The sequence below is a fragment of the Momordica charantia genome (genome assembly GCF_013281855.1).
Source record: "Momordica charantia cultivar OHB3-1 chromosome 1 unlocalized genomic scaffold, Mcharantia_2.0 BLBB01000001.1, whole genome shotgun sequence".
Classification (NCBI taxonomy): Eukaryota; Viridiplantae; Streptophyta; class Magnoliopsida; order Cucurbitales; family Cucurbitaceae; genus Momordica; species Momordica charantia.
Window position 1 is genome coordinate 19,481,880 of NW_028275157.1, and position 17,308 is coordinate 19,499,187.

At 35.4% G+C, this 17,308-nt stretch overlaps 3 protein-coding genes across 5 annotated transcripts; 2 read left to right on the forward strand and 1 right to left on the reverse strand.

The window, feature by feature from the left end:
- Window positions 1-386: 386 nt before the first annotated feature.
- On the reverse strand, window positions 387-3,707 carry DHS1 (3-deoxy-D-arabino-heptulosonate 7-phosphate synthase 1). The gene is made up of 5 exons (XM_022277231.2): window positions 2,728-3,707; window positions 2,363-2,640; window positions 1,838-2,114; window positions 1,504-1,749; window positions 387-1,050 (listed from the first exon to the last, which is right to left on the reverse strand). The coding sequence occupies exons 1-5, from the start codon at window positions 3,250-3,252 to the stop codon at window positions 784-786; spliced, it is 1,593 nt and encodes a 530-aa protein (XP_022132923.1). The 5' UTR covers window positions 3,253-3,707; the 3' UTR covers window positions 387-783.
- Window positions 3,708-8,318: 4,611 nt separating this feature from the next.
- On the forward strand, window positions 8,319-10,700 carry LOC111005633 (uncharacterized). 2 transcript variants are annotated; one of them, XM_022277215.2, is made up of 3 exons: window positions 8,319-9,162; window positions 9,833-9,943; window positions 10,192-10,331. In XM_022277215.2, the coding sequence occupies exons 1-3, from the start codon at window positions 8,503-8,505 to the stop codon at window positions 10,201-10,203; spliced, it is 783 nt and encodes a 260-aa protein (XP_022132907.1). In that variant the 5' UTR covers window positions 8,319-8,502; the 3' UTR covers window positions 10,204-10,331. The 2 variants fall into 2 exon arrangements, with proteins under 2 accessions (XP_022132907.1, XP_022132906.1); XM_022277214.2 differs by having other exon boundaries at window positions 8,321-9,162; window positions 10,204-10,700.
- A 145-nt stretch (window positions 10,701-10,845) lies between these two features.
- On the forward strand, window positions 10,846-15,147 carry LOC111005634 (EPIDERMAL PATTERNING FACTOR-like protein). Of its 2 annotated transcripts, XM_088122732.1 has the most exons (3): window positions 10,846-12,453; window positions 14,362-14,584; window positions 14,684-15,147. In XM_088122732.1, exons 2-3 carry the CDS (start codon window positions 14,489-14,491, stop codon window positions 14,930-14,932), a joined length of 345 nt encoding a protein of 114 aa, XP_087978858.1. In that variant the 5' UTR covers window positions 10,846-12,453; window positions 14,362-14,488; the 3' UTR covers window positions 14,933-15,147. The 2 variants fall into 2 exon arrangements, with proteins under 2 accessions (XP_087978858.1, XP_087978852.1); XM_088122726.1 differs by lacking the exon at window positions 10,846-12,453 and having other exon boundaries at window positions 14,285-14,584.
- The last annotated feature ends 2,161 nt before the right edge of the window (window positions 15,148-17,308 follow it).

Sequence of the window (17,308 nt, forward strand, 5' to 3'; positions counted from 1 at the left end):
CTGGCATAGGAACAATATCAATTAAATGACAGTGAAAATCCCTCAAATATGATTGGTTGGCGAGTCCTTGTAGAACGGCGAAGAGGGACATTAACCTGAGATGATATAATAGAATCACGCTGAGGAATGTCTAGAGAGGAAGCTGTAGGACTGGACTAGCTGCAGTAGATGCAATATGCTGAGAACCAATAATACTATCAGAATCACTCTTAATATTGCCCTTAATCTCGGATTTCGCTCTTTAGAACTCGAAACATTAAATAAGACGTCCAAATGAATAAAATGTTTGGTCAATATTATGCTCTGCTTACCGAATTGACAATTCCTCTAAGAAAACAGAGGATTCCACATGCAACATTTGACAGCATCTAGTCACAATTAGATCATCAGTAAATGTTCGCGTTTCATTCAAATGCATATATAATTGGGTATCTTTTACATTAAACTCTTCAAAATCTAAATCCGACCACCCCACATTTGGAGAAATTAAATTTCAAGAGTAAATTAATGAAAAAAGAAAAACTCAAATTCACATACTACTCAGAAACATATTCTAAACTGTGATCCTCCAGCTTCTAGCCATCCAGCTCCTTGGTTGGAGTTCACTTATTCTCCACAGCAAAATAATCCAATCCTTCAAAACTAAATATGATCCTCAACATTATCTCCTAGCACTTCTATATCACGGTTATCCGACAACGGGGTTACTGAATTTTAAGTTCTGGAAAATACCAAATCCAGACTTATTCACAACCGAACACATCCAGGAATTTCTCCCTATGTTTAAAAGAAACTTGGGGGAAGAGAAGTTGGCTTTCCAATCCTCTTCTTCCTAAGCCTCTCGGCGACGATGAAAGCAAGCTCAAGAGACTGAGAAGCATTCAATCTTGGGTCACAGTGTGTGTGGTATCTCGAGGACAAGTCGTCGAATGTTACGGTTCGGGACCCTCCAATGCACTCTGTTACATTTTGTCCGGTCATTTCCAAATGAATTCCTCCAGCATGGCTCCCTTCTTGTTCGTGCACATCAAAGAATGCTCGGACCTCAGCCTATAAGAAAAACGGAAGGCCAGTTGATTTAGAAGATATATAGTGACATAATGGGAACAATAAACTAAGTTTATAAACATGGAGAATTGTCCTGGAAAAGGGATACCACAGGTTCGATAGGACGGACAGGTAAAGGTTTTACCTTTTTGTAATGAAACTCTCAGTTTAAGCATTAATTGTCCAACTTTATTATACACTTACCTTTCAGCATTTGAGAAATAATAGCACTTAAACGATCTTATATGAATCTACTTAAAACAGTTGTATTTAAATTTGCTTCGAGATTTCCTTTAGTTTAAATGTTTCATATAAGTTCTAAACTTCTGGTGTATGACTAATCCCTAAGAAGAAGAAGCTACCACAGTCTCTACATCTTCAAACGTCTTGCGTTTAGTTAGTAGAAAATATTCAAGAAATGAGAAATCAAAGATATCCAATAGGATAGAAATTTACCAGGATTGCATCAAATGGACGTGTTTTGAGGCCACAGGGTGCCTTAATGGTGTTTCCATGCATTGGATCACAGACCCATGTCACAATTTGCCCTGCCCTTCGTACAGCTCTAATCAAATGGGGAAGCTTTACTCTCTGGTTCTCAGCACCCATTCTTACAATGATAGTTATCCTTCCTGGTTTGTTATCAGGATTGAGGATTTCAATAAGTTTAACCAACTCATTTGGATCCATTTTGTTGCTCACCTGTATCAAAAAATCACATTAATCATCAATTTTTATGCATAATATTTGATTTGATACCAACATTAGATCCTAAGCTTAAAGAAGCTACCTTAATTCCAAGAGGATTAGCAACACCTCTAAGGAACTCCACATGGGCACCATCGAGTTGTCGGGTACGTTCCCCAACCCAAAGCATGTGAGCTGAGCAGTCATAGTATAGGCCAGAAGTTGAGTCCAGTCTGGTAAGTGATTGTTCATAAGGCAAGAGCAAACACTCGTGAGAAGTCCAAAACTCAGTTGTAGTCATAATAGGATGGTCGACGGTAAGTCCTGCAGCAGCCATGAATCCTAGGGTCTCATCAACACGGCGTGCAAGTTCATGATACCTGTAGAGCAATATGCAACCATTCTTTATTATCGAGGGCCAGGCCAGCTTAACATTTTTTTTTTCTTTTGGGCTGAGAACTTAAACCTTACAAGATCTAGAGCTACTATGATAGGCTAATCCTAATCTGATCAAGATGCATAATTAGCGCCTCAAGATACGTCTCAATTTAACACAACTCATGCTGCTTCCAATACTGGTTCTAAATTCAAAATACAATTAAAAGCTGTAAATAATAACTTGGCTTACCTATCACCCTGTTCACTGTTTTCAGCAAAATCAAGATTCCATTGGGTTACTCTCTGCATTGCAGCGTATCCTCCAGTGGCGAAGGACCTGAGAAGGTTGAGGGTTGCAGCAGACTGAGTATAAGCTCTGATCATCCTCTCTGGGTCTGGAATTCTTGACTTCTCATTAAAATCATCACCATTGATGTTGTCCCCCTTGTAGCTTGGCAGACTGACTCCATCCTTCACCTCATTTGGGTCTGACCTTGGCTTTGCAAACTGACCAGCCATTCTGCCCACCTAAATCAATGTTCAAAAACTACGATTGAAAAACTAATAATCCTCAGAAAACAAAGAATCTGAAAGAGCGGAGGAGAGGATGGGTACCTTAATGACAGGCATTTGCCCGCCAAACATAAGAACGACACTCATCTGGAGAAGAATCCTGAATGTATCCCTAATGTTATTGGCGCTAAACTCCTTGAAACTTTCAGCGCAATCCCCACCTTGCAAGAGGAAAGCATTGCCCATGGCGGCCTCAGCAAGCCTCTCTTCCAAGCTCCTAGCCTCACCAGCAAACACAATGGGAGGAAACGACTCAATTGTTTCAAGAACAGTCTCCAGCTTGGCCTGATCCGGGTACTCAGGTAGCTGCAAAGCCTTCTTGGATTTCCAGCTCTCCACACTCCATTTCCCAGCGCTAGACGGCGCCGTCACCAGCGTCTTGCGGGGGCTCTCAGCCACAACCTTGTCATTGGCCGGCTCCGCCGCGTGGACGGCGGAGATGCGTCGGCGGAGCCTGAGGTGGGTCTTGGACGGAACGAGGAACGAACTGGGTTGGTGAGATTTGGGCTCAACAAGCGGATTGAAAAGTGATTTGGAGGAGAGAGTGGCGGCATTAGAAAGAGCCATTGTTGTTATCTTCAACAAAGGGTTCAGATCTCTCGGAATCAAATGAGGACTCTGAAAGCTTGACAGGAGATGAAAACGGTGAGAGACCCTGAGATTGAAATGGAAAATGGGAGAGGTCTTTTATAAGAGTGTTAAGGGTTCGGTAAGGCCGAAATCTTAAAGAACACAAACGGGGTTGAGGAAGGTAGGTAGAATTAGAGGAGGAAGTGGAGATGAGAGGCAATTTCAAAGGGGCTACCAAACGCAAGGCGGCATAAATAAACAAATAATTTCACCAAACCACCTTCAATTTCAGAACAGTGACAACGAAAACTACAACAAAACAAAAAAAAAGGGGGGAAATTGGGTCATCTTTGACCAAGATCAAGAGTTTCAACAACCCCCTCGCCCTTCCCAGCCATTTCCAACGGGGACTTTGCTTTGAAAAGTCGTCTCTAACGTCTGGCGAATTGGAAAATGTGGGGAGTAGGTAAGGCGAGGGGAAAGATGATAGAAAAAAAAAATTTATCAGAGAGAGTTAAATTGAATAGAGCAATTGGCGGCTGTCTTGCTCTCGTCAGATCGTCTCCTTCAACTATCGCTCCTGCTTCTTAATCCATTTTATTATCTACAGAGGGCATTTTTTTTTTTGAGGGTATAAAATTCCACTGCTATGGCATTAGTACATGTACAACAACTAGGTTTTTAAAAGTCACATTTCCAACCAAATATTATTAACATAGATATGATATTAATAATAAGTTAATAATCATTTTTAACTCAGAGAAGTTAAAATACTTATTTGTTAGTTTAAATACTTTTTATCAATTTTTTATTTTTTAAATATTTTAAAAATATTATCGACATTAATACTTATTAATATCTTGTCAAAAATAGGTGTCAATCACCGCTGAATCAAATTTATGTTGGCAAACCATTGTTTATAAATAATTATCTACTTTATTACATTCTTCCAATTGTGATATTTTAAAAATCAATAATTTTGAACTTTCTTAAAATAAATAATTTAATTTATTAAAAAAGTAATTTTTGCGACGACGTGATAAATAAGCTTTGGCGTGCTTCCTAGTCCCATATCTACACACATACTAGATCCTCCAACTTGAAGAAGGATTGGTGATAAAATATTTGTGTTTTATATGTTATTTCAACTAGAGATAATTGAGTGGTTATTTTAATATTATATAATAAGATTTAATAATCAATGATTATTATAACATAGAATTCAACTTTTATTAAGTAAGGGTGAGAGGATTTGAGAGTTGGACCTTAAAGAAATAAGTAAATAATTTTATTAATTGAATTATTTCATAACCTTTTGATTAGATTAAAGATGTATGTATATACTCATATAAGTACATAATATAAAATTCAATTAACTATTATTTGCATAAGGATAAAATTAAATTATGTTTTATTATAGATTTCATTAAAATATTAACTAATTATAAGTTGTAGACTTTCATATTAATGTGAATACTGTTTTTAGACATATGTATTTACTTTTAATTTACAAAATATTTAAAATTGAGGAGAATCTTGACGAGTTATTATACCCGATCCCTTTTTGTTAATTGAACTATTTTTGTACGACACGGAACCATTTTTAATAGGTTTTGTGGATAATTAATGGTATTTTACCTACACCTATAGACGTCGATAGCAACAAAATAGAGTTGATTAATTAATGAGATTTTGGTTAATATTACTTTGTTTTTAATTAATTACAATGTCTATTTTACCTAACTTGGTTGAAAAGGGACTGATGTTTTAGTCTTGAATTCGATTAATAGATGGATTGATATTAACTAACAAATATATGCACTATTCAATAATAATATATTAATAGAGTAATATTTATTGACGTTAAGTTTTGACATTTTCAATAAACAAGCACTCCTTGAGGTAGTACAACTTATTTATCCGATTGGAATTATACAACATCATCATTCGTAATTGCTCTCATCTGTTATTCAACTTTCAACTTGTCACTATTGCTAAATTTACTATGTGATTCATACGTCGTGTTAAGTGGCTAACTTTGATATGCTCTTAAGCGCCAATAAATACAAAAGGTTCACTCCTTACACGTAGGTATTCAATTCTGATTAGCTTGTCTCGCGAGCGATACCTCATATTGAGATTGACTTGAGCATTGAAGTGTCTACTCTCTTTTTGCAAGTCTTTCTTCGCATACCTCATTCTAACATAGGTTAGCCACACTCCTTCATAGGTTGGCCATGCTCCTTCATAAGTCAACCATGCTCCGTTATAGGTTGATCGTGCTCCTTCATAGATTTGCTTATTCCATCCGGAGGTCATAATTTGACATCAACGATATTTATTTATTTCTATCACTTAATTATGATTAATTAATTGAGTCATTGCAAAAATAGCATGCATTTTTAGTCATATAATTAAATGTTATTAAAAAAATTTAAAAATAACAAACAAGTAGCCCATTCTAGTTTGTTTGTTTTTTTTTTTTTTGAGAAAATCGTTTTTGTTGTTAATGTATCACAATACATGTCAAAACAAAGAGAACGTTAAATGCAATGTTAGTTTTATTTATTAATTATTTTATAAAATGGTGATGTTGGAAAGAATAGATGATTTCTATTTGTAAATACTTTTGTTATACTAATTAATACTTTGAACTAATAAAACTAATTTAGTAATTTGAGATATATTTTTTTGGAAAACAAGAGACTTAAGACTGTATTTTGAATTTACCTTTTATTTTAACTCAACTTAAAAACATACCTTTTTTTTTTTTTTTTTTGTAATGGTAGGAACGGCGGATTTAGGATTTTTAACTAATAGCAAAAACAACGAGCCTTCATTTTAGGGAATCAATTCTATCTATTAAATAATTAACTTAAATTTAATTTAAAATTGATAATCAAAATTTAAAAGTTGATTTAACCAAAAATTATTAAAAATGTGTTGGGTAGATTTTGAAATTTACCCCTCTAAAATTTAAAAAAAGGGGATGAATAAGATTATTACTATGTAAATGATAAAATTTACTTCTCACCTTTGACTTGAGTTAGAGAAGTTAGGGTTTTAGGAGTCCTCACCTTCTTCCTACCCTTTGGTCTCACGCAACTCCATGCACCCCACAGCTATCGTCTTCTTCATGAAGCAGATCCGCAAGCCGCCATCCCACCACTCACCTTTAAGCCACCATCCTGTCTTACTGCACCGCTCACCTTCACGCCGCCATCCACGAATCAAAACCAGACCTACGCTGCCGCACCCAACCGCCGCCACCCTACCCGTTGGCTGTAACACGTACCATATCTGTTTGATGCACCACATCCCAAACCAGATCTACCATCCTGCCGCCTGACTAGATCTGCCAAGGCTGATACGATCCGCCGACTGCCCCAGACCAGATCCACCTACTGTCGCTTCGATATGTTTCCGACCTATTAACCAGATTCGACCCTCCCGCCACAGACTAAAACCGGTCATCGTTGCCCATTACTCCGACTGTTTGAGGAAGGTAAAATCTTTGTTTTGATTTTGCCTATAAAGCTTAATTTAAAAAGATATTTTTTGTCTTCCTAAATTTTGAGGTGTATTTTTAAAAATATATAAATATGGGACCTACCACATGAGTGTTGTTAATAACCAAATTTCAGGAGTATATGTGTTTATCTCTAACAAACATATTATATTTAAGTAAATTACAAACTAAATAAAATCTATATATAGTTAAAGTTAGAGGAGGAATAACTCAATTAAAAGACGGCTGGAATAACAAGGCGTCAAAGAGAAACGTGTACAATCAATTTAGACAATGAAGAAGAGGTATAGATGCAATAGTTTATTTATGGCATGTTTGTTTTTTTAAAAAATCATCCCATAGATGTTTTATCTTTATATGTATAGATTGAATCATCAAAGACCCAGGAGAGACTCCAATATTGAAGGAGACCAACAAAAAGAGGTGTGGGAAAGACTTAATCCAAGGTAAAACAAAACAAATTAAACTTGACCCTAAAAGGAATTTGGGTTGTAAGGAATCTACCAAGAAGGTAAGAATTCAATGTATGTTTGTTGAATAGTAATATTTAAAAATTATATTTAATAAGCTAATTCTACTTTTATGTTTCAGGGAAAAAGAAAGTGTCTCAACATAGTTGAGGAAGAGCTAGGTAATTATTGGGATATACATGTACTAGCAGTAGTCAATAGATCTATTGACTTTCGTATTTTGTTCATGAATTGATATATACATTTGTTGACTTTCATGTTTTGTTAATTGTTGAATTATTAGTACATACATATATAGACGTTTTAATTATTGGAATATACATGTACTAGTTTTATATTTATGATATTTTAGTTGTACAACAGTAAATAAATGTATTAAGTATATTACTTTTTGGTTGTTTCTTAAATTGATATATACATCTATTAACTTTCATGTTTTTGTTAATTGTTGAATTATTAGTATATACATATATAGAAGTTTTAATTTTGATGATTGAGTTGATGGTGATATATATGTGATTTGTATTCTAATTTTGGTTTTCATCAACTGATATATACATTTACTGACCTTATGATTTTGATAATTCTTCTAATATAAGGATGATACAAAATCTGATGAAGATAATCAAATGGTGAGACAAGGACCGAATATAAGGATGATACAAAATCTAATGAAGATAATCAAATGGTAAGATGGGGACCGTGAGTTAATTTCCTAATAAAAGAATTAAAATAATTAGGATAAAATCCGTTGAAAGCAGGGAACATTGAATTGAAGGAAATTTATTGGGTTGTTAAAATACCGGTAAATGCATGGGAGGACATTATAAGAAAAAATTAAAAAATTTCAAATTTCAAATATATCCTATAACCATTTTTAAAAAATTATAAATAAATGAACATTTTTTTAAATGGGCGGTAAAATTTATCACTTACTTAAATTTCCCATAAAAGAAAGCCTGGGCCAAAGCCGTGGACCAAGAAGGCCCTGTTGGACGCTGGTGGTTATCCAGTTTAACGGTTACAGTTATAAAGTAATAGATCGGATAAAACTCGCGCGTAATTCATTGAATTCATCGCGGTTTTCCCTTCCACCGCGAAGTCCGTCTCTCTCCCCTTCTGTCCGAAGTCAAATCTGTCTCCAATTTCATTTTCTGTTCTGAAGGAGGGACCTATGTCCCGTCTTCCATGTCTGACAAAACCCTAGATTCTTGAATCACACGCTCTGCAAGTCTACCCTCCATAACGATGTCGATTGCTTTCCAATACCTTTCACTGAGCTCGCCTTCTCCTTCCCCTCCCCCTTCTACCTTTTACTTCTCCAGCTTCTTTTCCAGGAATCCGTGCTCGTCTCTTCGATTTGCCCCTAGACATTTCCCCAACGCCCTGCTGCATTTTCAATTTCTCGATCACAAACTTCGAAGCCCTTTTAATTTCTATTCGATTAATACCCATCAGTTCTGTCCTCGAGTTTCTACTTCTGGAGGAGTTGGACGTAGAGACAGTAGTGATGGTGATTTTAATCTCGATTCCTTTCTTTCAGCTGCCGAGTTGTTTTGCCTCGTTTCGTCTTTGCTCGCTTCTGTTGGGGTCGCTCTGAATAGCGTGAAAGCCAGGTCTAAGAGTCTGTTCTTGGCGGTGTTTGGTGATGGGATTTTCGTTGGCGCATTCTTATTTTTGGTGGCTGGGGTTGCAATTGGTGCTTGGATTCGCAGACGGCAGTGGAATCGGATTTATCGAGGGACAGCGAAGGCCGCATTGGAGATAGATTTGGTGGAAAGAACTAACAAGCTGGAGGAGGATTTGAAGAGCTCGGCAACGCTAATTCGAGTCTTGTCGAGGCAGCTGGAGAAGCTAGGGATTAGGTTTAGAGTTACTCGAAAGGCTCTGAAGAAGCCCATCGAGGAGGTAATTCTTCTTATGAGTAATTTGGAGGCTGTTTCTTTATATCGAAATCTCAAGATGATATTTAGCAGCAGAGTAAATGATGGATGGTCTCTTGGAGACATTAACATGATATTGTAATAAATAAATAAATAAAACTCAAATCACGATGGACGCTCAAAATTTTGAACCGTCTAAGAAATTGTTAAAACAAGTGAATCTATTACTTTGAACAGGTTAAGACAACATAGAATTGAAAGTTTGATAATGAGAACCATAATGAGTGGTTCATTGGTCCATGGAGTACCTGGTACTGAACTTTTCCTGCATTAAACTCCAACAAAATTCCAAGAGATATTAATGTTAAGAACTAAGAAGCAACCGAATCCTGAAATGTTTATATAGGCCGTGTTTTTACATACCTGGCAAACACACTGCACAAAATACATGAAGTTGCGACTCTGAGTGAGGTGATTGTATTGGAATGACATGGATGTGTAGTGGTGAAGAAAATTCATGTGACGCAGGGGTTCGGTTACAATATGAAATAACATGTTGAAAAGGTGAAAATTGACGCCAAGATGTGAATCATACGTTTATCCTTTATAACAAGCCTTGATATCTCTATTGCTTACATTTTGCTAAGATGAGATGCCATTTCCCATAGCCTCTAAGAATTGATCTATTTCTGAAGACTGCAGTGTTAGCTCAAAAAACTTCTGAGGCTACTCGAGCATTGGCAGTTCGAGGAGATATTCTGGAGAAGGAGCTTGCTGAAATCCAGAAGGTCTTACTGGCTATGCAGGTATAATAAATTTTCCATTCTTAATGTTTAAATCAATGGTTTTATGTTTTTCGAGGTGTGAATTAAGTGATTGCCGATCAAGCATCATGTACTGCAGTTTTAGAATGGTAGGATTCTGTTTAAAAAGGAAGTTGGAATAATGTCAATTACTACATTACTACGGCTGATCGTTACATATTCTACAAGATCTATTTCTTCATATAAGAGTGCTCAACATCTAATCTAATTCGAGTTTTTTTTCTTTTGAGTGGTGTTTGTAGGAACAGCAACAAAAGCAACTTGAGTTGATTCTAGCTATAGGGAAGTCGGGAAAGCTATGGGAAAGCAGACAGGAGCTTGCCGAAGGACAGAGTCCTATTGGGAGGCATGATTTGGTCGATGAACGCTTAAATAAGAAGGAAGTCCATGACATTTGAGCTATTGAAGAAAAGAATGGAGATGGCTTTAGGATTCTTTCGATACAAATTAGGATGTTAGTTGTTGCACAATGACAGAATAGGATGGTGGTGGGATGTAATTCTTGTGGGCAGTTTTAGACTCTGGCATCACTCCATACTTTTTGCCAGAAAAAATTTTGGGTTTCCATAATGTTCAATTTAATGGGTTGCATTCAGAGAGCAAGTGTGAAGCGGCAGGAGAAGTGTAATCAAAGAAATGTTTGTTGTGGTCATTGTGTTAATGGGAGAAACATTCTGCTTAACCATTGTAATTTTGATTTCTCATTGAATTCTGGTGGTTCGCATCGACTTCCATCGTCTATAGCAGTTTGCATCTTAAATTCCCATCCCTCCCCCCGGGCATGTAAGCATTTATTCTTCCTGGAAAACTGACGGTCTTTCAACTTCAGCCAGTCTGCTTTATATGCAGTCTTTCATTCAAATTTATCTTCTCTTATCTGTTCCTTTGAATAAGAACAAGTCAACAGGTTCAGTGGAGTCGGTTCCAGGGAGCTTTTACACGAGCAACGAGGACAGCTATTCTAATGGAGAAACATCAGGCTGGGAACCTGCAACTTGCTTTTTACATGTTATGGAAGCTACGAAATGCAACACTTACCCTATCAAAACCATACAATTTGTTGGCTACGGAGGGAAGCCGATGCTCAGACACAGGCATGTAGCAGCAGTTCGTCAGGTTCGGTTTTTTGCTCTCTTTTCGCCCAGAGAATTTAAAAGCAGTAAAACACAATAAAAGAAAAAGAAGACGATTATTAATATCATAATATCACCGGAAGTAGAATAGGGCTTGTGTGGTTCTGTTCTGTTCATAAAGATGCAGTCTTGTAATGGTCTGATCAATAGTCTGGAAAGTACGTTGTGATTTTTACCGACGACTTAACAACTCCATGACACTGGAACCAAGCAGCCTCAGGTACACTTTTCACCATACTCGCGTTAGTATTTTCGTCGATTTATGGGAACCAGATACTGGTTAGGCTAAGAGAGTGCAGGTGCAGAGAAAGTTTCCCTTTTTCTGCTGAGTGCTGACTGATTCAATGTTGAATACCAAAAGAACTCGAAAGGTAGTAATCATATTTATGTTGATTAGAGTTTAAGAAGTTAAAGCTAAAAGGTATTTCATTTGGGTCTGTTTAAAAAATAATGGAAGTGATCAGGGAAAATTGAAAAAAAAAAAAAATTTTTAAAATAGAGAACAAACAAGGAAAATATGAGGGGGAAAAAACCCATTTTACTCCAAACTTGGCATCAATTTTTACTTAATATGAGGGAAAAAATATCAATTTTACTCAAATTTTTATAACAAAACTTATCATTGATAAATGAAAAGGAACAAAATTATTCAAATGATACGAACTCTCAACGGGAGGAAAAACAAAATAAAAAATAAAGAAAAAGGGGAAATAGAAACCCAAGGAAATACAACACAAATAAACAAGAAATATAACCGACATAAAAAGGGGGAGAAGCTTTAGATAAATCTATCCTTGAAGCAATTTTAATCAACACCGAAGAACTTGAAGAATGCCAAAGCTTTAAACTTTCTAGGAAATAGCGAAATGTTGCTGAAAAAAATTCTTCAAATTCTCCAACCATAAAGATTGATGCTTCGAAAATGGAGACCCTTTGAACTTCTCAAATCAGAAAAATGATATAGGACAGTTAAGACTGAGGAGAAGCTCAATGAAGACCCTTCAAAATTCTAACCCTAAACCCAAGGACCAAAAAAAAAAAAAAATTGTTGCTGAAAATCCTTCAAATTCTCCAACCACAAAGAATGAAGCTACAGAAAAGGACCTTTCAAATTCTCAAAAGCATAAAGATTGATGCAAGAACAACTAAAACTCAGGAGAATCTCATTGAAACCAATCAACCAGCTGTAAAAAATCCATTTTACTTGTGCAGGATAGAATTTCTGAATTCTTTAAACCCTTGTGATCATGCATGCAGATTTATCAATAAAGTTGTTCCGACAAATACCATATTGATTTCAGTTTGACTCCTCAAACAATTCTTTCTACTTACGGCCTACGGGGTCTATGGTTAATTGAGGTTAGATCCCTACTTCTCTACCATTATTTCATCCTCTCTCTACAATAGTCATCTGATAATTTTTTAGAACTCAATAACACAGTAGTACAGTCTATAGAATAGATCACCATTAAGTAAAGTCATCAATAGTTATCAGGTAATATATTTGTACTTCATGATATCTGTACTTCAATGAAGGAACTGTACTATAGCTTAACTCTTCACCTTATAGGAAAAAAATCTTCCCAAGATATAGAAGCTCGTGTATTCTCCACTTTGTCATTACTTCTTGACTTGATCAAGTAAACTGTTTTGATTAACTTCCTATGTTAATTGAGCCGTTTGAATGAAGTTTATTGGTTTGCAAGAGTAGAATTTAACATTCAAGAATATTACTTAATTTACCATCCTGTTTATAAACAATTTAAATCGATTATCAGAATTGGAGTATTAAATATCAGTTTGAGCACAGTTCAATTGTTCAAGACATACACTCATCTCAAATGTTGAACTTGAACTTAAAATTATTGGTTATGATTTACGAACTCGAGAAAAGGACAGCCTCATTTTAAGCACACTTTTTTGCCGCTATGAAAAATTAGTTTGAGAGTCCTGATATCTGGTTTATTTTCTGACAAGAAGAAAATATTTATGAAAAAAAAACCAAAAAACAAAGAAAGAAAAAGTTCCTTATTCCTTCTCGGTGAGAACATGGGATCCAGAGTTGAGCTGTAGTTCATTTCGGCATGGGTCCTCTGCCCTCAGTTTCTTTCCAACACCATGAAAGAGTCTTATGAAGTTGGAAAGCCAAAAGTACTTGTTTTTGTGTTTCTTTTTCTTCGGCCGTCAGAATCAGACTAGTAGGTTCTAAAGTCGAGTTTGCTCACTGTGTCTCAGGCTCTCGTTCTTGGAGTTTGGTAAGATGCATGGTTGACTAAATGGCCTGTAAAAAAAATCAACAGATCTGGAGAGGCAGTCGAGGAATGTGGCAGATTATTTGCAGCATTCTTTTCGCCTTTAACGAGCAAACACCACATATTCTTTATTACACATCAGTATATTGTATTCAAAGTTTTGATGTTAGACATTGGTTCTCCCTTACATCCTTAATTTAGGTTACAGTTTCCTTTCAAAACGGTAGGTAAATGCAAATAAAATTTAGAATGATGACAAGCTAGCTTTGCAATCACGAAATCAGCTACACATGCAAATTCAAATTCTTCATGAAGTTGTCAGACTAGAGATAAATGGATCTCCATTATGAGCAACTTTGGTAATGAAGAATAAATGCTAGTTTGGAGCTTAGTTATATTGAAATATGTGCTCAATATTCTTAAACATTAGCGTACCTTCGTAGATGAAGAGAATGGTCTTATTAGCAAATAATAAGAAACAAAATTGGTCCACAGTCAAAGTAGGAGGAGGGCCGAGGGAGAGAAAAAGGCAATAGAAATGAAACCTCAATAGTCCATTCCATCAGCTATAATTGATTGCTTGGAAGATGGGGTGAGCTAGTCGCTGCATGCCCATCAGCACACAGTGTTGAGATGTAAAATCAATGGCAGTGAAGAGTGAAACAAATGCAAAGGGGAGAGTGGGTGAGTAAATGCGGTCCCTTTGTAGCAGCAGCCAGGCTAGTGATGGACAGCCTAAAGTTTTAGAATGGAAGAATAGGGCGTCCTTTGTATGTGATGTGGATACTCCAAATTTGTTTTCCTCCACCGTATTGTTCCTTTCACTTTTCTGCTGCACTCTGCTCTCTTACTCAGAACCTCTCTGCTCTCTCCTCTCTCGTTGTTGTCGGAGAACTTATGACTCACCCACCCTCGCCCGCACCAATTTATGCTCTCTCTCTCTATCTTCACTTCCCTCTTGCTTTACACTTCCCTCTATTAAATGTTCATCTCTCTCTCTCTTTCTCTTTCTTAGTTGCTTGTGGTGCGGTGGGTGGAAGTGGAACAAAGTAACAGAAACATCTGGCAACTGGGTCTTTATTGCGTATGATTTTTACTTCTTTGCTTCGTTGGATCCATGAGTTTTGGGTATCAATGATTTGATGACTACGATGAATTTGCCTGCTGTTTGGGCCACTTCATTACTTATTGTGCTTCTGCAGCTTCTTCTCCTCCTCTCCGCCTCTTCCCCTCCCAGAGTATGCCTTCTTTCTCTCTTTTTTTACTTTTCCTTTTCTTTGATATTTCCTCTTGTGAATTGTTTCTGAGTTTTTGCTTTTGGTTTCTGGTCTGGCCAGGGTCTATTTTTCGAAGACAAATCCAGGCTGGGATCCACCCCACCCAGCTGCCACAACAAGTGCAACGAGTGCCACCCATGCATGGCGGTCCAAGTGCCGAGCATGCCCGGCCGCGCCGCCAGGTTGGATACGGCCTCCACTCGTTTGCCAATGGAATTCTTCGACTCGTCCCCTCAGGGGAACAGATACTCATTTTACAAGCCGTTGGGTTGGAAATGCCGGTGCGGGAACCACTTCTTCAATCCTTAGACCAACCAAATATGCAGCCTGTCCAAATAGAGGGTTGGTCTTCCACTCTTCTGGGTTTGTAAATGGCATTGAATTGTTTCTTTTTTTTTTTTTTTTATCATAAGGATGGAATTCTTTGTTCAAAGGGAAGGCAGAATGTTTGGTATTTTGCATTTATTGTACATACTCCCCCTTACTCTATACTATCTATCATCTAGAGAGAGATCAACATTGAAGATTGACTTCTTCTAGCTCCTCCACTTGGCTTCCCTTTTTTTCTGCTTTCTATTGTTTCTTCTTTTTGAAGAAAAACATCTCAACTTTACGAAACTCCTTTGTTTGGTGTTTTTTTAAAAGATTATTTTGAGTATGGCCATGGGGACATGACATACATCACTTGGCTTTTCCTTATCTTCTTGGGATTTACATAAGGTTCTGACAGAACAAGCCTCAGCCACAGATCAAATCGGATTTTGCTGCATTTTTCAAACTCTTTTTGATGTGAGTTTAGATCTTTTTGCCTCTCTGCTCTCTTGCTGCAGCCATCCCATCTGATCTGAATGACTCCAAATGCCTCACATTTTAAAATTGAAACCAGCACAATAATTCAACTTTACTTTTTTTTGTAGTTTTTAAAAGATTGTCTTTTCTTTTTTTTTTTCAATTATAATTTCTTTATATCTAATACATTTAAATTTTCATTAAAAAAAGATCGTTTGAAAATTGTTTTAAATCTTTAAAAATTGACTTTAAAAAAATGGTGGGTAGATAAACTTAATTGTAAAAGAATATCCTTATTAGATAATCTTGTTTTTATTCACCAACTTGTGGATAAGTTTTACTTAATATTTGGGCGTTAATTGAGGTAGAAAATTTATATTTGTTTTAATTAGTTTTTTTTTCCATATTCTGGTGTTTTAAAAAAAAATAAAATTAGGTGGTGGATTTTTTTAAATGAAAAAATTGTGTTTGTTTATTTTCAAAATTTTATACTCTGTAAGTTGAAATTTTAAAAAAAAAATTTCAAGGGGTAAAATAGTTTTTGAATTTATTACCTGAATTAAAAAAGAAATCTGTTACATAAATTTAAAAAGGTAGTGTGGAAAACGAGAAACAATTGGTTTTGTTTGGTAATAATGTTTATTTCATCATTGATGTGCAAAAATAGAGTAAAAATAAAAAAAGGTAGTGTTTCCTTTTTTGTTTTGATTTAAAATGTCGTTCCAACTCGAAGAACATTATTAATAAAGTAATAAGTAAAAAAATGAGAAATATAAAATGTTGTCAAATCCATCTAAGTTCTCTGAAAATGAGAACATGAAATTGTTTGAGTTGTTTTTAAAATTATATTTATTTTAACACAATTTCGGCGAAACAATATTTGATTGGTTGATTTTTTAGGAATTTTTTAAAAAAATAGTGGTCATTTTCAAACTTGTTTACAAAATAATGTTGGTTTTAAATATACTAAATATATAATCCGTATGTTAAATTTTATTCAAAATTATAATGCTTTTTAAAATTTTTCAACATTTGAACGTCTTTTCAAAAGAAAAAGATATTTTTAGCATTTAGTCGATTAGAAGATTTGGTGCTCTATTGGTGCTATATCTAATCATTTAGAAAAATCAAGATATGATCGTCTCTCAAAAGATAACCATCTAGGCATGCATTTGCAGTTGTCTCTCCAAAAGATGACATATTGTAAATTTTTTAAAAAATGTTAATTATATTATATATTACATAATAGCACAATTGTTTCAATGATAGTCTTTGGCACGGTGGATGTGCCTTACTTTCTTGCCGTGTTCAAACACGAAGTTGAGAAAATCAAGTATGCGCTATATCAACTACGCCAAAGACCAACATATTAAATATTATGCTATTATTTAATATATAATATAATTAATATATTTTCTTTCCAAAAAATCAAATGTGCATCTAAATAGTCATCTTTTCAAGAAACAACTCATATCTTCATTTAATAAATAAAATAAATAGACGTGGCGCCAACAGATCATCGCCATCTAGATAACCCTCTCTTCAGGTTGAAAATGTTGTTGTCCTCTCTTCTTAGAGACGGTCAACTGGTGGAAGATTTTCAAAAGTATTATTTTCTAAATAAATTTCAATCAACGTATTATACAATTAATAAATTTCAAGAAAACATCATTTTGGAAATAAATTTGAAAATAAAAATTATTTAAAAAATATATATTTTAAAATGGATTCTTTATAACCTTAATGATTTGAGCTTGATTTCAAAATTAAGGCTTATAATCTTTAAAGTTCAATTTATACTTCTTGTGTGGTAGGTTATAATCTCTTTTACATGCGAGAGAAAAAAAGTTGAGATAATGTAACTATATTAAAGTTTAAGTTGAATAAAAGAAATAG